Source organism: Leuresthes tenuis, unplaced genomic scaffold, assembly GCF_036924035.1.
Source record: "Leuresthes tenuis unplaced genomic scaffold, fLeuTen1.0.hap1 SCAF_19, whole genome shotgun sequence".
NCBI lineage: Eukaryota > Metazoa > Chordata > Actinopteri > Atheriniformes > Atherinopsidae > Leuresthes > Leuresthes tenuis.
This window is the reverse complement of record NW_027325373.1, coordinates 17,803,221-17,825,034: the sequence shown is the minus strand read 5'-3', so window position 1 is coordinate 17,825,034 and position 21,814 is coordinate 17,803,221. Positions and strand designations below refer to the sequence as shown.

At 41.5% G+C, this 21,814-nt stretch overlaps 1 protein-coding gene across 5 annotated transcripts; it reads right to left on the bottom strand.

The window, feature by feature from the left end:
- Window positions 1–1,052: 1,052 nt before the first annotated feature.
- Window positions 1,053–20,909, bottom strand: rilpl1 (Rab interacting lysosomal protein-like 1). 5 transcript variants are annotated; one of them, XM_072371913.1, is made up of 9 exons: window positions 19,952–20,533; window positions 15,849–15,996; window positions 14,089–14,207; window positions 13,697–13,942; window positions 12,265–12,435; window positions 10,934–10,984; window positions 10,678–10,832; window positions 9,616–9,720; window positions 1,053–4,000 (listed from the first exon to the last, which is right to left on the bottom strand). In XM_072371913.1, the coding sequence occupies exons 1-9, from the start codon at window positions 20,237–20,239 to the stop codon at window positions 3,868–3,870; spliced, it is 1,416 nt and encodes a 471-aa protein (XP_072228014.1). In that variant the 5' UTR covers window positions 20,240–20,533; the 3' UTR covers window positions 1,053–3,867. The 5 variants fall into 5 exon arrangements, with proteins under 5 accessions (XP_072228014.1, XP_072228013.1, XP_072228010.1 ...); XM_072371910.1 differs by lacking the exons at window positions 10,934–10,984; window positions 12,265–12,435 and adding an exon at window positions 6,965–7,052 and having other exon boundaries at window positions 3,909–4,000; window positions 19,952–20,532; XM_072371912.1 differs by lacking the exons at window positions 10,934–10,984; window positions 12,265–12,435; window positions 19,952–20,533 and adding an exon at window positions 20,780–20,909.
- Between the last annotated feature and the right edge of the window lie 905 nt (window positions 20,910–21,814).

Genomic DNA, 21,814 nt, shown 5'->3' with positions numbered 1-21,814 from the left:
TGGTTTGGGAACCTCAGGGTTACATCTCTGCTTTTCGCAGATGATGTGCTTCTGTTAGCTTCTTGAAGCCATGGCCTCCAGCGCACACTTTGAGTGTGAAACAGCCAGGATAAAAGTCAGCTCTTCTAAATCCGAGGCCATGATTCTTGGATATAATCGACTGAAATTGGTTTCCTTCAGAAGGTGACTGGTCTCAGCCTTAGAGATAGAGGGAGGATCTCAGCTGAGGCGGTCATATGGATAGGATGACTCCTGTTTGCGTCCCTTTGGAGGATTTCCTTGCACTTCCAACTGGGAGGAAGCCTCGGGGCAGACCGAGAACTCACAAGAGGGATTATGTATCCCTTTTTGCCTGGGAATGTCTTGGGATTCCCCAGGAGGAGCTGGAGAGCGTTGCTAGGTAGAGGTATATCTGAGTTTCCCCTGGATCTTTTGCAGATAAGTGGAAGATAATGAATGGATGGATGGTTTAAAGCAACAAATGTTAAAGCTCCACTGTGGAAGATGTGGTGCCACCTTGTGGCATAAATAACAAATTGCAACTCACCTCACCCTCTCCTTCAAAGTGAAAAGGAGAAACTACATTGGCCATGAAAAAGAGTTTGTTTTGTCCTTTCTGGGCTGCTGTAGTAACATGGCAGATCAGCGAGGACGGAGACTCACGGCGGCCAAAAGAAGGGTAAGAAGGTCACAAAATGATGACAATCCAATAATACTAAGAGTTGACTAAAGCAATGAAAATTAACATAAATTGAAGCTTTTCATGATTAGGAATAAAGCAGGAAAGCACTTGACATATGAGAATTTATCAGCTGGTTCAGCGGTATTTAAACTATTTCAAATATAAACTTGCAGAAATATTTAGCATAAATTTCCTTTTCTTGGACCCAAGAATTTAAACCCAAATGTAAAGAACACAGCAGCTTAGATATTAACTAACAGATACTCCACTTTGATTCATAAAGTAGACCGTTTCACCACAGATGTAATTTTGCACGTTTCTTTTTAGCGAAAACGAACAAATGCGACACAATTTAAAAACCAAAACATCCAAACACCTTTAAACGCATTACAGTTTTATTACTGAAGAAACATGTTTGCACTTAATAGAGCAGTGATATGTTCATTATCTCTTAAATATCCATTTTCATGGGGTTCAGAAGACAAACATGAGAGAAGTGGAGTGAAAATTCAGTTTTGACCCGATTCCCTTTGAATTTTAAGCTAATTCTTCATGTCTGAATTCTGCAGATCCCTTTGACTTCCACAATACGACGCTCTCTTCATCAGGTCTGATCATGTAAAACAGGAGAAGCTGCTTCAAACACACTCGTATTTACAGTTTTTATAGCGTTCTTGTCGTTTTACATTAATTCACTCCACCTCTCCGGAGGAGTGGAAATGAGGCGCCACCGCCATTAAAAGCACAAGCAGCAACTGTAAAGTAGCATTTTTTTTAAAAGACATGATCCACACTTCAACATTTCCTGAACAATCTGAGATACTTTGCCACAAGTTCATGATTTTGCACTCTGTTAAATGAATATTTCTTTTTTTGTACGTCCGAGGCCTTGCATGAACGATGCATGAAAGCGCGCCTTCTGGTTAAGTGCATTGCTGCGGCGTCTTCTCTACATGACGTCGGCGTTTTTCTGTCATCCTACAGAAACGGCACCTTCAACTTTGAATCAGCTCTGATTGGGCGCTCATACACATTTTGAAGTGAATCGGAAATCTAAGGTGAGTGATTTGTATTCTGATGTTAAAACTGTGCTCAGCATCTTGCAGGCAGCTGGTTTCTGAGGGTTAATACTGACAATATTGATCATTAAAGTAATTAAACTGCCTCCTGGAAGCTGTGAGGTTTGGGTTTAATAATAAAATCAAACTGGTGACGTGTCTTTGTTCAGCTGGTGATATGTGCACAGTGTGTACTTCATGATTTTTTCAAATTCAAAGCAAATTAACACATTTTAGTGAGTATTCCTGGTTGTGACGCGCTCCATGCATCCTTATTTAATGAGGTAAAGATTAGTGTTCATCTTATTGTAGATTGCGAGTCAGAGAACAGCAAGAACTTTCTTATGGCATCCCATTTCTCCAAAGAAAAAAACTGCTTTAAAAACACGATTTCAGAAATAGAAATCTTGCAATGCAAACTCAAAATTATGTCAACACCGGGAGAAACTAGTTAAACCATGTTAGAAGGTAAAGAAAGAAGTCAAATCAACTGAATTGAATAACAGATAAAAGGACTTTGTTAGAATTATGAGATACAATCTCAGCTCTCACACATTAAATCTGATGATTTATTGAAGCACACTTTGTAAACTAATGATGAATAAAGCACAAATTATGTCAAATCTGAGTCAGAATCGCGATGATCGAGCATCACGATAATGGGGAATACTAAAAACGCAAGATTTTCTACTGTCACGTTTGACAAAGTCACAACTCTAAGAAACTGACCTGAAAAGGCAGACAAAGTCCAAAGTAAGAGAAATGAAAGAAGTCGGCATTAAGAGGTGCTAAATTAAACCAAATGCAGCCCAGTCTCAGAACTACAGTCAAAGTTTTAATAAATAAGTTCATATGTAAAAAAATTAAAAACTAAAAAGTTCCCTCTCAAATCTGAATGGGTTCTGACATGAAAACTGAGTCGTTTCTGCTTGAGGAGAATAAACTTGGCCGACACTCGCTGACATAAGAAGATTAGAACAAGAATTCCTGCAGAAGTATCTCCAGTTTTCTCTCGTATATCACCTGATCGTATATCACTCGGCCTCGTTACTCGCTCCAAACGGGAACTCTGTCATGATTTAGGAGACCAAATAGTATGAAAAATACTGTAAAAGCTATAAAGAATATCTGAGTGGAGGCTGAGTTATTAAGTTGATATTACGATGAGGAAGATTAAACACACAAAAAATAAAAAAATAAAAATCAACGATGACTTGAGTCAAAGCTATGACATAAAGGGACAAAATATGACGATACTACGCAGCAACAACAATGCTAAGCTCAGGGGAAAATGATGAATCGCTGAAGTAAAAACAAGCTTTATATAAACCTAATTAAATGGATGTGAAGTTAGGATGATTCAGAATTATGAGAAAATAAGTGAGGATTAAACTATATTTGGGTGACTCAGATACTGAATCAAAGTAATGACTCACTATTTCAAATTTATGAGCTTGTAAGTCTAAATTGTGGAGAATAAAAACATTCATGAAGGAATCAATTCATTCTAGAATGTTTTCCAGAAGTAAAACGTGTGGCTTACTGTCTCACGACTTTCATCCTGGAGTTTCTGAGCAGAAATGGGCTTCCACACCGACCTGCTTTAAGACTCTCTGTGGATTAAAAATCACCTCATCTGTGATCTTATGCAACATTTTCGACATGTCGGCCTCCGTCGGTATGAATCGGAAAAATGCTGGTGATGGATCGAAGAGCGGACATTTTAAATAAATTAAAGAAGAATCAAACCGTTTCTGCTTCTATGGAACTTAAGTGAATGTATGTTTTCTATGAGGGGTTTAAATCTTTTTCACATTTCACTCTGCATCCTTCAGCGTGAGTTTACCATCTCTTTTGGACAGGAATCCTGTAAAAACCGGAGCACTTTGTGGCATTTTCACAGCTCCACAGTCTGTACGAGCCCCTCAGTGAGAAATGCTGTTCTCACGTCTTTAAATAACAATCTTTTTTTCTTTTTTAAATTGTGTTCCTTCCAGAACGTCCTCTTCTCTCCGGGAGTCCTCGCACCAGAAGCGCATACTATTCCAGCTGCAGTGTGAGTCTTTAGTGGTGGTTTGGTGTGCGGTGGAGTGATGGACGTGGAGTGTTACGTGACTTAAGTCCGCACTACAGGTGCTGTAAGGCCTCCTGGGCTTGTTCAGTGTACACGCCGTCTTTCCCCGCCCAGGAGTCGAAGCTGGCGTCGAGGTGCGGGCTCCGCTGCAAGCCGCGCTGCTTGTCACGCGAGAAGAAACTAAACCTGGGGGGGAAAAGAGAGGAGAGAAGACATCACCATGGCGCCATGCGTGTCGGGGGTTGCTCCTAAATCAGCCACATGTCAGGCAGTGTTAGAGTTAAGGTGGATTTTACAGCAGCAACACATCAGAACGGTCTGTGTTTTAGGTGAATTAATGAGGAGAACTTTTTGTGGAACTTCAAATCTGCTTCTATCTTTTCCTCGCGTATCTGCTCCTGATGTTTAAATCTTCCCAAACACAGAACAGCCGCTGTTGAAATGTGCTACTTGTTGCGTTTTAATTGAACACGACTCTGTTCCACAAAAGACGAGACACTGCGTGAGACACAAATAACAAGCAAAAAGCAGTGATTGTCAAATCATTTAAACACGATATTTGATTGAAAGTAACAGAGTTCAACTTGAATTTGATGCCGGTAGCTGGTTTAAAGAATAGGTTGGTGATGGCAAAAATGTTGTGTCATGCTTAAGAAAAAAAGAAAAAAAAAACACCTGAACAAATGAGTTGAACTGTAAACAGGGGAGTAGAGACTGCATGAACACATCCTTCAACATTTGAAGAAAAAAGCTCAAGAATCTGTGCATTTCATCACGTATGGTGTGGTAAGGGACGAGGCTGAAAACAGGCAGCACTGAATGTTTGGTGATATTGGTGTAAAAACAGACTAAATTCTGTGGCGGACAGTTCAGCACATCACCCACAGATTAAAGTGAAAACTCGCCATGAAAAGAGAAAAAAAAATAATGAAACTAGTAACAGAAACAAGGTTTTATTTAAAGGTGACATATTATGTTAAAATCCATTTTTCCTGTTCCTGGGAGCAAATATTAGGGTCTGAAGTCACCAGCAAGTGTAAAACTCCACAAAACACAACCCAGGCTTTTCTTTTAGTTCCTCTTTGTTTGAAAGTTCCTCATTTAACGAGCCGTTCTGTTTTTCATTACAAATTGAAGTCACTCCTTAAGTTGACTCCACCTCCTCTGCTAAGCCCCGCCCACTCACATCCACCCTGCTGGACAGATGAAGCCAGCTTCTGGTGGAAATGTTCTGCTGTCAGCTTTACTGAGGAGCATGCATCTTACAACTACCAGCAGCCTGAGAGGACATAAGAGCCCAGTGGATCTATTTGAGGGTCGAGCTAGCTAAAGCTAATGTGCAGCAACCACTTTTCATCAGACTGTTTTAACAACTTGGTCCAGTTCGACACTGGACTGAAGAAACTGAGCCACAAAGACGGATCAGTTCCAACTCTCAGAGCCTGAACTTCAGAGCAGGGAAATGGAAGTATCTGAGAAATAATTCCTCATGGTTTATTTATGGATTTTTTTTTCCCTTTAGCAGTAGCTAACGCTAACAGCTTAGCGAATAAAGATGACTTACACCAACTTCTAAGGAGTTATTGCTGTTATTATGCCAAATTGTTAAAAAAGTGCATAATATGTCACCTTTAATTCCCCTTTTCACCCACAGACTTCTTTCAATGACCATGTTGCAACTGAACGTCTCAGTGTCGTGTGAATTACCCTCTTGGTGCTTTTCCAGAACATTTTCAGATTGTAATCGGACTCGGTAGGACCGAGTGAAGACAGAGACTTAGCTCCCGCAGAGTTGGTTTTTCAAATAATCTGAGCCAAATGAACAGGAGAAAGCTGCTTAAATGTGTCTCTTTCTGATCATATATCAATAATTCTTACCAGTTCCAATCCATCACTGTTTTGTTTAACACAATACTCCATGTTTGTTAGGTTAAAAATATCATTTTTTTTGTGAGAAAACTGTAACTCCAGAAGGGTTACAGAGGTTTGTATGGTGTTAACAGCGGTGACTGTGCAGGGACAGTGTTTCTAACATCTGAGGTGTTTCTGTAGTGCATATGGACTCTCACCACTTTAACTCAGACTGTTCAGCTTAAACAAGGAGAAAAGTAGGGTTTATAAAGACTTTTATATCATACCCGGACTATAAATGCTGTCTAACCTTAGACGAATGACAAATATGGCGTGCACCGTGGCTCTTTGAGTGACTTTTAAAAGTCACGTCTCAATGAACAGGAGGAACATTAACAGAACAGTGATAAATGACTGTTTAATGGAGACTTAAATCCATTAATGTTGCGTTATCGTGTCTGAAAAGGGTTTAAACTGGACTTAACTGAAGGGAAAAACTGTCTTGACTTTATTTTTGCAAATTGTGCTTATTTCAGCAACACAAACCACATTCTGCAGGTATTACAACAACTTACTCTGGTGAAAAATGAATACGCTAAGCATATCAAATTCTCTTATATATTTTATTGTACCTGCAGTCAGACTAATCCGTGGTAACGATTAGTCAACTTGAAGTTTACTGTTTTGGAACAACTAGTTTTGTGTTGTAATTAAATAGTAGAAAAGCAGAATTTGGGAACTCTTTAAGTATTTAGAAAATTAGAAAGAGAAAAATACCATAGACGAAGCTCTGAACTGTTAAACTGGTGAAATTCCTGCCTTTTCCCTTTAAAAACGCCACCCAAACAGTTACAGAGTGTTGCTAAAAGGAGACGTTAACAGTTTTCTGATGCCACAAAACTCAAAATGAGCAAAAAAAACTAATATGTGTCAGTTTAAAGAGACATATTGTCTTGATAAATGTTTAAATGATTTGCATGCGTTTACATTTTTCTTCAGAATCTCACCTCTTTATGATCAGGGCAGGCACATTTCATCAGGAACTATGAGCTAAAAGTGCTTTAGTTTGTGAATTATTTTGTGAGTTGTGGGGGTCTGTCAGTGAGGGAGAAGATGAGTCAACAGACTAAACATCTATTCTGACTGGCTGATTTCAACGATCCACAGACAGCCCCACAATCAGCCAATCAGAATACTACGAAGGTGCGAAAAGAAAGCCAACCCCGGCACATGCAAGTGGGGTGGAGGCTGTTAGCTGAGACGGTGACAGACTGAAGCCAAACAAATATGGAGTCATACAAGCGACACGAGGCGTCTGATTGGCTGTAAAGTGGGGTCATCTGGGATCAAACCAGCCGCCACCATCGGCATTATGGCTGTGAAGATCCTGTTACACAGAGGTGGAGACACACAGAGGAGGGAGGGGGGGGGCGGAGACAGGGACCATGTCAACCTTTGACCTGTTTGACCCACAAGTCATCACAACTGAAAATACAGAATGAAACACCGTCAGTATGTCGGTGTGAGTAAATGATGCACTCTATTCTCAGAGGAAATCTACGATGGACATAAAATATTATGAGAGATAAAAGCTGCAGGGACAGGAAATACAACAGGATTTAACTATAAAGCAGCCTCACATGGACGACCTGAGGTCAGGAGTCAGTTTATTATCAATTAATTAAGATCAAGACTGTAGACTGTGTCATCCCGTTGTGGTTTAATGACGAACGGGAAACAATCAAACCTGAGCAATATAACCAGTGAATGCAAAGATGTTCCTGTAGGACGGAACCCAGTGGATGTTGAATCAGACCAGGATTTAGAGAGATAACAAGTGTAATCTAAGTAGTCTTCAGGAATAGTTCTCCAGGCTTCTTGAAGGACATCCCAAAGCTCTTCTTTGGATGTTGGCTGCCTTTTGTTCCGTTCTCTGTCAGATGATCCCACACTGCTTCAATAATGTTGAGGTCCGGGCTCTGGGGAGGATTCATCCCTCCATAAGACCTGTTGCCACTGATTTTCAGTCCACTTCTTGTGTCATTTGGCATAGCTCAGCCTTTTCTCCCTGTTTCCCTTCCTTAAGAATGGCTTCTTGACAGCCACCCTTCCATGGAGACCATTTCTGATGAGCCTTGGGCCAACAGTAGATGGATCAGCTGAAGGTCCAGATGCATCTCTCAGGTCCTGTTTCAGGTCTTTGCTGGATTTTTTCCTCTTTCTTAAGGACATCACTTTCAGATCCTGTTCATCTGCTGTAGATAGTTTTTTTTAGGCCTGACACTTCTTCTTTTGTCCTCCACTTGTCCAGTTTCCTCAAATGTTTTAAGGACACACCATGCTGAGATATGCCAGGTTTTCAGATAATAGCTCTTTGGGAATCACCTTGTTGGAGCAAAAATACTATTTTCTGTCAAACTGTGTTATCTTTGGTGTTTTTCATAGATGAAACTACAGAAATGGGAACAAATGATGTGTCTTTGTGACAGGCTGCTGGTAACAAAGAGCTTAAAGATACCATTTAAAATGTGTTCTTTGCCAAGTTGTCTGTTATGTGTCGACACAACACTGGTTCATCCCTGGAGTTAGGAGCCTTTTTTGAGGTTGAATGATTCATAGGTCAGAGTTAAGTGGCTTAACAAATAACAATACACAAGAACTGGACTGAAAATGGGTGAAAAAGCAGCAAACGTCCAAAGAAAAATTTTGAAAGCCTTCAGAAAACCTGGAGGACTATGACCACTTCAAGAGATTACGAGAAAGTCTGGCTGCTTGAAAGGAAATATAAAGAAATGAGGGCTGGATCAGGTCTATTGATCAGTTCTGTACATACCTATGATTCTATACTAACACACATTTTTAAACTGATACATTTTGGATGTCATGTGAACAGCACAGTCGTCTTTTCAATGAATGGAGAATTAAGTGAGTTGTTTTAAACAAGCATGCAGCATGGCTGCATGTTGGTTTAAATAAAATTTTAAAAAACAAAAGAAATTAATATAAATCGGTTCATTTTAGTCGATGTAAACTGAACATATCTGATGCCAGGAGTTCACAGAATTCTAATGAGGTGATTTCTACTTCAGCTGTTTAATGCTTTTAGTATTTTCACAACATGCAACTCTGCTCAGAAGGAAATGTTGCACTCTTTTACTGCACAACAGTTATCTAAAAGCTACAGAAGAAGATGATACATACGGAGCGGGACTATCTTATAAATAAGACACATTCAACGAGATTTAACCCAAAGGTATCTGAGCAACAAGCTGCATCTTTGGGGTGTTTTTTCCTCAGATGTATGAAAGCTGTTTGCAGCTCAACTTCTCACCTTGGCTCATTTTTAAAAAAAAGGCATGCTCAATGTGACATTATCTAATTTTCCTTAGTTTATAACACATTTCTCACCTCTTAGATTCAAACTGTAGCTTTTAATCATTGATCTTTACTTCCTCACAGACAAGTCGGAGTGAATAATTCCAACATGTTGTTCATGTGTTTAGGATTTAAAACATGTTTCACCCTTTGTTTCCACAGCCACACAAGCACAGGAAGTGAGTGTGTGAATGTGCCGTTTCCACCTCGAATCAGTGGGAGTTAGTCCTTTATTTCGTTTCAGATAAAGCCGAAACATTTTTCAAGCTGCTTTCACCGGTTTCAGAAATCAACGAGGCCATCCTTCACGGCAGAATTAAACATAGAAATCGACAGTATTGTTATGAGACATAAAAGCCGTCACAAAGGTAAGGTTGCCAGCCTGAAATAGCCCCAGAACAAGCATGTCAGAGGCAAATGTTTGAGCATGCACAGACCAAAGACGAAAAAAGAAACCAGGCTGTTCCCAGTGCATGCAAAGCCATCGGAAAGAAGAAGGTTTTAACAGGTGCGCGTTTTTAAAAAGCAGATTCTGCAGGAGTGTGCGTGTTTGCAGGCATTCGGGGTCAACATACAGGCGCTTGATTCCTGATTCCGGCTGGGCAGAAGAACGGGAGCGAGTCCTCAGTTCAGGGGAGGGAGACGGGGTCGGAGTCACGATCTCATCCTCTGCCTCATCACTGCAAAGAAAGACAAATTTGGTGTTATAATGATAATAATAAACAACACAAAATACAAAAACAGCACATGTAAAACTAAATAAAATAAACAAGTCCACCAAATTCCGTCAAACTCCTCTTCCTGCCCTGATCCACGTATTTATTGAAGGTAGGTCTATTTTCTTCCAGGACTGGGCGACCATCCTCCAGGCCTCCAGAGTCGAGTTGACTAGAATAGTTTAGAATTGACGACAAAGTCCTCTGGATGCACGCCCCGTATCCCAAAATATTCAATAAAGTTTAAACAACTGTCTTCCAATATTATTTCCCCATTCGTTTTTTTTTTATTGTAAATATTTAGCAGAAGAATCTGGAATGTACTGGGACCAGTGACTTAGCCTGACTGGTGTAATATAGGTTCTCATCAGCCATTTATGCTGCAACAGGCTCATAGATGACCTTCATAGATGAAACTAAAGAAATGGGAACAAATGATGTGTCTTTGTGACAGGCTGCTGGTAACAAAGAGCCTAAAGATACAATTTAAAATGTGTTCTTTGCTACGTTGTCTGTTATGTATCGACACAACACTGGTTCATCCCTTGAGTTAGGAGCCTTTTTTCTGCTTGAATTATTCATAGGTCAGAGTTAAGTGGCTTAACAAACACAATAACACAACAACTAGACTGAAAATGGGTGAAAAAGCAGCCAAAGTTAAAAAAAAAAACTTTGAAAGACCTTCTGAAAGCTTGGGGAACTATTGCTCAAGACCACTTTAAGAGATTACAAAAAGTCTGGCTGCTTTTTTCCTTGTTTCACCGAATCTCTACAACAGCAGGGGAGAGTTTAAAGTTAGTCCAAGACAATCCTCTTCAGTTAAAGGAAGCAGTTGACCTAAATCCATCCAGATGATCCCATCTTTATGAAAAAATCCTATTTTATGTCCTCAGACTGAAACACTTTTGACAGCATCAGCACCTTTTGTAGTATGCCAGCTCCTCCTGCAGCAGAAAAACTTTGGCCTTGAGCTCATTCCTCTCATGGAGGACGTCCCTCAGCTCCTGTAGGGTGAACCGAGGCCTGTTGGGGTCCTTTGGGTCCAGGCCGCCCGACTCCTCCTCACACAGCGCCTCCTGCCGACAGACGAATGCATCACACAGAGTAAACTCAACCAGAGGGAAGGGGAAAGGTAGAAAAGGAGGAAGGAAGGAAGGGGGAAAGGATGTGAGGATACCTTTGTGAAATATTGGAACACAGCAGGCATGTCTTCATCGCACATCGCCTCCTGGTGGCAAATGTTGAACTATAAGTCAGACACTGGCCCTTGTTCCAATACGTTTGGTTTAGTTTTCCCTTCCCTCCTTGAAACTCAAACTCTATCACCTGTTTTTCCTTAACTCAGCACACCGGATACAGTCATCGAGAGCTAAAGATAAACACCTGAAACACATGCAACTCATCCAAGTCACTCATGCACCGTGGAAAAAGCACACCTGTTCTACAAATAACGTCCAAATGAAATCAGTAATGTTCTGTTCTTTGAAAAGGCCCAGAGTTTTACTTCAGGAGGGGAAGCGGAGGAAAGTTAAGGCTCTTTCTCAGCTCACTGTAGAAGCAAATCTTATCTGCCGTTTGAATGTCACGGGATGTGTCCAAATCTGGACATTTTCTTCCTTTCTGCTTCACAATTAGCTCGTATGAATGATGTTTGAGTGTCACGTTAATAAAACAAATTGATGTTTTTTGTTACTTTAGGCATCAAACTTCAACAGTGAGGCAACAGCAGAGACTGGCTTTTGCATCTATTTCACTGTATCTCCAACTCTTCTTATCAATATTGTATTACGGACATTTCAGTCAACATTGGCGTCTTCAAAGTGAAGAACAAAAGCAAAGAGGCTGGATGTGAGGATACAGAGAAGAACTTGCCGGTTATTCTCCACTGCTGGGCATCTTATGTCATGTTTTAGTGTTGAACAGTGATAGATCGCACACATTTCACACGTGGAGCACACAGTTCTGCATATCTACCTACCACAAGCAGCCAGACCGTCTCAGATAAAACAGTTTTGCTTCAGTTCTGATTCAGTCGCCTCAGACGAAGCTGAAGCTGAGATGTATCCGCCTTTCTTTCAGCTTAAAGGTCAGATCGTTCTTTTTATTCTGACTGCTGAGCTTTATTTTGTTTAGACTTGTTAAAAGACATCAGACTGGGTCAAATTTACCTCCCCTTTCTCCTGGCCTATAGTTTCATTTCAGTCGGACTCTAAAACTAGCACTTATACTGTCGGTGCTTCACAATCCCAGTGCACGAAAGGACAACTTTAAGTGCTGTTAGAGGCCGAGCTGTCACAGCGGTCTATATTTAGAGGGGCCGTCACTGCAGTCATCCAGAGAGTCTCACCCAGTTGGCTGAGGAGAAAACCCCCTCTGACACTCTGTTAGTTGTCAACCAGCCATGCAGACCCCAGCGCTTCCTCTGGGTCACGGTGTTAGTGCGCTGCCTCCAGACGTTCTTAGACTTGGATAATCACACCATTCTGCTGACTTGCATTTCTGCATTACCCAAAGCAACACGGCCTCGTCCTCGGCCTCCTCGTGCTCGTGTCCTTCTGGACCGAAGGAACCGGACGGGGGCCACAGGGCAGAATCAAACCCGCCCGGCATCAGCTCACAGGGGTCGGGTCTGTCTGACCAGCCCTCAGCCCCCAACACCACTGCGGCAGCTTTAGCACGCTGGTGGGAGTAAAAGACACTTTATTACAGCTTCACCGAACCTTTTAATTCAGGCGTTTGGCTTTTCGTGCGCGACGCATCGCGTGAGGAGAACTTTTCTGGTGGCACACGAAAGAAACGAGGGGATGTATTTACAAGTATTTCATTAAAACTCAGCCGAAAATGCTGAATAGGAGGTATTCATAGATTAAAAACAGAAAGAAAAAGGCACCTTCAGTCTAAGAGGGTCTGACATGAGCAGCGGGATCAATAAGTCTCCTCAGGATTATAACACATGGGGATTTATTTGCTCATCTTGAGCTACTATCCTGGTATTTTACCATTTTATTTCATATTCATGGAGGAAAACAAAAAACAAGAAAGCAAGTCGACTGAGTAACTAGTTGATGAAAGTGAAATTAATCAAATTTTTTAAAGGAGCAACACACAGAAGGACATTTTTCCTCCAATGTCGGCATCGGGCTCAGACCCTCGTGTCAGTAATTTATCGGATATGGGACTGATGTCGCTGAATATAAAGAATGTGGCGATACGCCAGGTCGAGTTGTACGTTGCTCTAACATTACCCTTGTTTGAAGGCTGTCGTTGCCTGGTTTCGTTTGGCTAAAAATGGGTCAAATCTGGTGCAGAAGAGAAGACAGAGAAGAATAGAAGGTGGACCTTTCCAGGGAAAACTGACTAGCTCTGATGAACGCAAAATCAGCTAATTAACCAGCTGGGATCTGACCCCATTTTTTTGGCTGATTCATTAAAGTAAACAACCTTTAACACAACCAAAAAGATTCAGCCATGTGTTTACTTTATGAGTCACTATACTGACAATAAAGATGTCATTTTTATATGAAAACTCAATAAAAGTGAGATTTTTTTTAACTTGCACTAGAAAAACATGCTGAACATTTGGTTATGAAGATTAGAAATGGACTGAAATATCATTTCAGAGGCCGATCCTACAGTTTGAGCGTAGAAACACTATCCTGATGCTTGAATTCAGGGTCGGTACAAACAAAAGAGCGTCAGAGCGATCAAAAACACAACTTTAAGCTAAAATGTTGTTGCAGAATTAGTTAATAATTAGTTAGAACCCTCTAGATCTAATTAACAGTTTGTTGTATATCGTCCTTTAACCCTTTAAAATCAATAGAAGAACTAATTCTATTTCAAAATGAGACTTTTAAATATCTTTGTGAGTCAGAAACATCTATGCTCACATGTAAAATCTCCTGATTTTCGCGCTTTTTTTTTCCCTGCTGTGCTTTACCTCTGCAGGTGACGGGGGCAGAGGCCGGGGCTCCTCTGGGTTCTGGGCGGGCAGCTCTCCTTGAAGCCGCTCCCGTAGGCGCGCGACTTCCTGCCGCAGAGCGCCGACCTCCTGCGCTTGCGCCTGAGCGCCAGCCTGGAGCTCCACCTTCTGCCCGATGAGCGCTTTCCCTTGAGCCTCCACCACGGAGATTTTATGCCGCAGGTCGTGGTTGATCTTCATGAGGCGAGACTGCTGCTGCTGGAGCTGCAGGAGCAGGTAACACAGAGGGGTGATTGGGATTGTGACACGTCATTTACCTCGTTTTAAGAGCTGGCAAGGGCCAGAGTGTCTTTCCTTTTAAAACCCACAGATTTGAATAAGGGCAAACAGAACAGCCCGTGTGGCCTTACTGCTTCTATGTCCTCATTTTTCAGCGTCAGCTCGCGGTCCTTCGCTCGGATCTCGTCCCTCTGCTTGTCCACCACCTCCTTCAGCTTCATCATCACCTGCTTCTCAATCTCCGTCATGCCTGGAAACCACAAACAGTGGAGCGGGACGGGGCTGGATTGTGTCCACAAAAACGAGCTTCATTTCTCAGATGAGACAATGTTTGATTTAATGATGAGTGCTTATTGGCAGAGACGGGTCATTTGTGTGCCAGCCCTGCAGGTGTGCCCGTGCACTGAGGCTGCTCTGTCCGCAGCGGGTCGGGGTGACTGTGGCCTCTGTGTGAAACCACCAAGAAACACGGCTGGCTCGCCGGCGGACACAGAGAAAGCCTTCTTTGTGAGACAGTGTGCAAAACTGAGACATGTGAAACGATCCAAAAGTAACAAAACAACTTTCTGTACAAACGTAGACACATTTCTCACCTAACTTCCATAAAATCTGTCAAAATAGTTCAATTTAAAGCATGTTTCGGATGGAACAGACTACCCTCAGGTCCAGAAATATTACATTTGGGACTTCTGCGGTTTTCTTTGGGATCATTTGAAAATGTGCAGTGGCAAATTAAGACTTTTTATCCCTCCAAACCATCAGGAATCTGACACTTTTGACAGCAGTTTGATACTTTGGGAAGTGTTTTGTTTGAAAGTCTCCACCAGCTGCCTGAATACCAGCCAAGAAAACTGCATCTGAACATTTTCACACTTCGGTTTTGTCACAGATTCTCTTCATGAGCTGTATGGAGGTGCTTGTATCTCTGCTTTTTGCAGAATGTGTGGTCGAGCCGACCTCGTTGAGCGTCCTCAGCCGGAAAAGTGAGGATTTCCCCATGTATCGCGGGGTCGCTGTTCCTCCCAATTTAAAGGAAGCAGTTTAGGCGCTTTGGGCTTTAAGTCTGGAAGCCGTCCAGATGCCTTCTTGGGAAGGTATTTCAAACATGAATGAGGCCTCGGGGCAGACCCAGGTTTAACAGAAGAGAGAACCGAAACTTTAGGCAGCGACGGCTACAACGATACAAATTATACCTCTACGCTTCCTGCTACTGTAGCCCTACATGAAAACGACTGCCTCCTCACACCGAGACACAAATTTGTCTGATTTTAGATTTAAAATGATCTTATATTGTCTCTAAAGTAAATCTAAACTGCTAACACACCCAGATAAGCGGCTGTAGATCGAGAGGCTGCAGAAATCCCCATTAAAGTGACTTAAAGACGACGTCCGTGCAGTGAATTCAGCTGTACTTACATGTACCACGACGTCCCACAGAGAAAGTCCGACGCAGTGTCAGACATACTCAAATCATCAACTCGATTCTCCTCTCATGCTTCTGGAACGAGGACGGTCCAATTAAAAGGCCAAGTCGAGCTGCAATCTTAACTCTACTCATCTGTGCACGTTAGGATCCTGTTCTCCACTGAAGCTGTCCCTTTAGCTTTGCAACGAGCCCTTTCTGTCTCTCTGGATGGATGAATGACACGTTCATTTAAAAGATAATAATACAACTGAAGAGTGCTGGGCCATCTTTTCTCCTTCAGTCCTCATCCTAAGATAAATTAACCCCCCTGTTATCTAATTCTCTGCAAGAAAAATGATGAGCATTTCCATATCTAAGCATGAAAACGTCTCCCTGCTAAAGCATCCATAAAAACCTACGTCACCAATATTTCCCAGAGATGATCCAACATCTTTGGGCATCTAAAGAGCAACAACTCCTCCTCACCCTCGTGTCTCTGCAGGTCCTCCTCGTTCATCGAGTCTTTGATCGGCATGTTGGAGAGGAGGTGTTTGTTCTCCTCCTGCAGCTGAGCTATCTGGGAGAGCAGATCCTGGGCCTCTCCCCTCCACACATCCTCCACCCGCTCCAGCTCCTGTACACAGGTCATAACGACACATGCAGAACATGTTAGGACGTTTTCCGGCCGCGTCCGTCACCACGGTACCGCCATCTGACCGACTAGCTTTAAATTTCAGCAACATGTGAGCAAATATGTTCAAATATACCAATAATCACTTCAAGGACTGCACGGAAATATTGAGGCTCAGAATAAAATCTCTCATCTACACTTAATTGCGACCAAATACTGATGTGAAGATTCACGATAAAAACAAAAGAATTACCATCTTTCTGCAAAAACAGGTGAAAATAAGTAACTAACAGTTGAGTGGTTATTTTACCGGTAAAAGCAGGTATAAATAACTAAAATCAACATTACATTTTGTGTGATTCGGCAGGTTTTTGGACATGAATGCTGAGAATAGGTACGATATATTTCATCTCAACACATTTCGAGTTTTAACCTCCAAATCAACAGAGGAATCACTCGTAGGTGTCCAGCTGGGTTCATTTGTAGTTGCTCATCATTTCTAGCGTGGAAGCAGCTGCCTTTTTTCTTTTTTTTTTTTTTTTGCTTGTTTCTGCACTCATTTATTCGAGTTTGTCCTTGGATTAGTCACCCGTCTGCGCGCGGAGAAGACCCTCCATTGTGCTCTGCGATCCGATTCCGTCGCACACGGATGGAGCGCGTAAATGACTCCGAGCGCCATGAGGAGCTCTGAGCAAACGCCACATTCTACAGCAAACCCAACAACAACAAGTGAGTGTTTTGAAGCGGATTATCTGGATAATTTGTTCATCTATCAACAGTCTGAATTAAGACGTGGGGCTCTGTGTTTGTTGGCTTTTTGTTTGTGTTGTTAAAGCTAAAAATGACTAATTGTCAGTGTTTCCTTCAGTCTGTGTTAGATACGTATTTTTTGAGGTGAAACAAACCAAAAATGATCAAACATACACATAAACAACGAAGGGTTTGATAATGAAGGTTCCTGTCGATTAAGTGAAAACCTGCTTCATATTAATAGGATAATAATACATTTCCCTGCAGGATATTTTACTTTAAAACGGGGAACTGTGCATATTGGAGCTGTAAAATTGATCAGTTTGTTTCAAATAAAACCAATCAGCTACTACTTTTATCAATAAGGGAGTTCCTTTATCACATTTTTTTTTAAAATTGGTGCTTTTCTTGGTGTTACATGAGACTAACTGAATGTTATGTGAGCAAACGATTTACCTTAAATGAATCGTCAGATTAACAGATTAGAAAAATCCAATCCTGTGATGTTGCTTTAGTGTCGTATAACTATGACGTGTGCGTAAATAGATGGACTCCATAGAGCTGTGAATATACATTTATTTCTTTTGATACTTCTTTTTAAATAAAGAATTTCATCGTTTTTTTTAAATACAATGTATTTTATTGCATTTTCCTCATTACAGAGTCATAAAACAAAAACAACAGACCATCACAGGCGTAAATTATCTCACATATTTCAATATTTTCTTATCAACCATAAGTCAGGGTTTATCCCAACAGCTGGGATAAACCCAACACCCCCCCCCCCCCCAGGTGTCCTGTAACCAGGTTCATTTCTCTACAGTTAAAGATTAACATTTGCCTGATCTGTCGTGTGACTTTTGGTCTTTTTTTTTCATATCTCATATCCATCACCACCTGAGACACTCTAACAAAGTCCCTGCCTAATTCCTTCAAATGACATCATGCCGTTTGTTTTGGGTAAATACAGATCCAATGCAGGACGCCCAGTCTGCGCTCCCTGGCTTGGAGTACTGATGTGGGACTGTGCGGAGATGCAGCATCTTCCCACTTTGTGCCACATTGTGATTATATTTTTGACGATGGGATTCAAAGTGTTTTGCAACAAGTTTGGTAAAGTATCCAAGAACAAATATAAGGGGGAAGGCAGACTGCCTGAGCACTCTTACTCCATGTCTATCCACCGTGGGATGTCCCTGCAAAATGAAACTTTGCAATAAGTGGGCAATAAAACCTTTAAGTAAAGTCAATTCATACAGAAAAACTGCACCCTGTCCTCCCCTGACCTCAAGACACCAGTGATGCAACATCCTCTTTATCACAGTCACGAGACTCTGTTAATAAGTCTACAGCTGACTCAGTCACCGTCACGAGAAACTGACATCTGAACTTTTTCATAGCTCTGAGCAGACCGACTGCCAGGCTGATCTAAAAACCACAGAACATCCTCAACGCTGCATTATTCCGTTATTACACTACTTCACACTGATATTCTGTCAGGTATCAGATGGATGCATTTCATGTTTTGCATCCACAAAGTCTATCTGAAGGCTGCGGCGTAGCTACTTACCAGATGATATCAAAACCATGTAATAACACACAATGCACTGTCCAACACAGGCCTCCTCAAACTTGTGAACAAAAATAGCTGAAGCTCCATGTTGGAGTTGCCTGGATTGTATTTAGCTCTCACAGACATTTCCTCTCGACACATCCTGTATGGTTTTAAGACCACTCCGAGGCCCAAGGAGAGGCTAATATTTCATAGAAGCAGCTAAGATTACAGAGAAGATCTCAATATTAATACCCACAGTGTGGCATCGTTCTGTTAATCAATCATTTTGCTATCAATCGCCAGACAATCTGTTTGAATAATCTTGTGAATAACGGGGGCAGACCAACCCTCTTTGCTTGGGAAACACCATTTACGGTGTGTGTTTGAACATTTTTGTAATAACTCAGTAAGTTTACCTGTATGTATGAAAGGGGGAATCAATTTACTGACAATATTGGGCCATCACAAACCAAAACAACCGGCATTTGCCTCGGAAGTCAGAACTCGGAGCTGGGAATGAACACACTCCAGCCGGAAGTCTGAAAACCAGTTTGTGTCATTGTTGTACTCGCTGACTTTCTGGTCTTTATCATCGTTTATCATCAGTGATGCGTTCACTGGTAGTTTGGGCAGTTTTCAGTTGTTTCAGTTGCAGGTCAGTCCAGCACCTGGACTCTTCTACTATGAAGCCGTGTTGTTGGAATAGATGCAGGATGTGGTTTAACATTGTCTTGCTGAAATATGAAAGGCCTTCCCTGAAAAACAGGACCTTTCAGCTTTGATGGAGCCTTCCAGATGTGCAGGTTTCCAGTTTCCAGGACAGAATCAGGTCTGTTTTTAATGCAGATTGCTGAACCTCTGCTCATCTTTACTTCTGACAGACTCTGCCTCTCTAAGGTGCTCTTTTTATACCCAATCATCCTACTGACCTGCTGCATATTAACCTCATTAATGTTCCTCCAGCTGTTTCTTCTTGGCACCACTTCCTTTTCCAGCCTTTCGTTGTCTCCGTCCCAACTTTCATGAGACGAGTTGCTGCCATCAAATTCGTTATCAGCTTAGTAAAATGTCTCTATGAAACACTTTTTTCCCGATAATACACACTTATTTTGAGTAACATTTTTAATCCGGAACTTGTTTTGTGCACTTTTAAGGCAGCTTTACTAAAAGGGATGTTTTCAGTACATTTCCAAAGTGTGTAATTAGTTATTTTAGTGACACTGATATTTTCAGGGCATGACCTTAAGTGATTGTACACTTGTATTGGTACGCTCACAAATAAAAACTCCAAACACAACGCTTTATCTTTTAAAATGTGCACTTTTAAAGGTTATTCTCATTCATAAGCTTTACTTAATTACTATTATTATGGTGTGGTGCAAATATTTTTACTTATTTTCCATTTTCAGTGAAATATTTACTTATATTTGGATATGTTTAGTCTGGTTTGACGATTTCTGCCTAAGTAACCTTTGCAGGATGTTTTATATTTTTAAGTAAGAAAAGAATAGGTCAGCCACTCGGGTGAAAACACAGATTCAGACCTGGTGCCGTTATTAAGTTTTTAATAAACCAGCTGGCTGTCACCGACTGACTGAACCCGGATCTGAGTAACGGACACGGATTAGTTTGTGTTGCTTTGCGGTGTGAGACCTGTCTGTGCTTCTTCTCCTTCTCCAGCCGGTCTATCCGCTCCAGTCGCAGCCTGTCCAGCTCCAGCCGCAGCTCCTCGGTGTCCGGGCTAATGCTGCTGCGGCTCACCATCACCTCCAGGATCTCCAGCACGCGCACCACTTTGGGCATCAGCCTGGACAGAGCCTCGCAGCCATACTGGTCTATGATGCGTTCAAACTCCTGGCCAACCACTGCGGCGATGTCATACACGTCCATCACCGTGAGGTCAGCCACATTCTTCTCCAGGGCCGACCCGGAGTCCTCCATGTCGGGATGTTTTGTCCCTCCCCGGTTTCCTACGATGTTTCCTTCGCCACAGCAAACTTCCTTCCCCGGGTGGAACTAGTCTGATAAGTTATGCTCTACCGCTTTCGCTTTAAAGCGGGCACAAAAAATAAACCCCGAAGCAAAATAAATCACTAAAACTATCGCTTATTCATCACTTGTATCTGACTCCGGGCTGTAGATCGATTTGTTTGGGTTTAAAAATCGATTCGTCCCATCGCTGTCCTGCCGGAGCGTCTCCTTGGGAGCTAGCTATTTACAGTTGTCACTCACGTCGAATGTAAGCATTTCACTTCCGGTAAAATCTTCAAAATAAAACGCACAAACCGTCATTTCACGTAAAACCACCGAATTTTCACCACATACGCATACAACTATTTTTGTTAAAGAAAAAAAATTTAAATATTCACTAAAAATATTTAAAAATACCAAAAGCCAACATTACGCAGAACTTATTTGGCGTCTACTCAATTTTAGTAAATTTATTCTGAAGGTAAAATACGTTTCCGGTATTTTACCCACTTGTAACTTGACTTGTCTCCTCTCTGGTCCAAGTGGGAGTCACACTTCCATGGTGGTGAGATTGCAGTTTGTTCTGCGCATGACTGAAATGACAGACGGATGAGGTCGCTGTGAGAATATATTACAGCACAGGAAACCTTTACTCGTTTGACAGTTTTAAAACAACCACAACTACTAAAACGAAACAAAATTATTTATTTATATTAAGATATCTGCATCTGTAAGAGGTGTTAATTGTAAGAGTATTGTCAAAACTGTAAGGATAAATTAGACAATCAAGTAGCAGAAACAAGTTAGAGGCTTCAGTCAATACTGACAAAAGACACCCACCAAGGTATCCCAGCTGACACAGGGATATAAGCAGGGTAAATCCTGGACAGTTTGTATGTTTGTTTGTAAAGACTTGTATGGGTATATTTGAAGTTGTTATCTACTCATTTTCGCCTTAACGCTTTAAAATTGATTCTGAGTTGAGGCAAGGGAGTCACAGTTTGGAGTGGTTAACGCCTTGATGAGTCAGACTGGTTGGAGCTAACACAAAGTCTAAAATTACTCAAATACAAGCAGCTTTTACAGAAAAGCAGCTCAGAATGATCAACATATACAACTTTAAAGCAGGTGGGCCGAAACAAAATCACCAATCCAGTATTACTCGGTCAGCTGGAAGCTTAAAAACCAAAAATAAAAACAGAAAGAGAGCAAAGTTTGAAACCATGTCGAGGATGAGTGCGTTCTCCTTATTTTACAAAAAAAAAAGAAGCTTCTGCAATGACACAGAACTGAAATTAACAAAAAATCTGCGTCTTGCACGTTTCTTTTTACTGTTGAATGGCTAAAACCACTATTTGAAAAGGTTGGCTGCACATATACATGCATTTCCACCCCTTACCTACCCTATAAGCAAACTGGAAACATATTTTCTGTCCAGTTTCATGCCTGAATTCTATATTTGTTGCAGTTTTCTTAAAAGTTTACATTAAAAGAAAGGTAACGGTCAGATAATAGATTTCTTTTCGAGTCAAGATACCATGTTAT

Coding starts and splice junctions, on each gene's coding strand:
- rilpl1 (XM_072371913.1), bottom strand. CDS start 20,239: ATGGAGGACTCCGGGTCGGCCCTGGAGAAGAATGTGGCTGACCTCACG. Junction 9,721..10,677: donor GAGCTGGCATACTACAAAAG/GTGCTGATGCTG, acceptor CTTTCTTTGCAG/TGATGAGGCAGAGGATGAGA. Junction 4,001..9,615: donor GAATCAGGAATCAAGCGCCT/GTATGTTGACCC, acceptor TTTCCCCCCCAG/GTTTAGTTTCTTCTCGCGTG.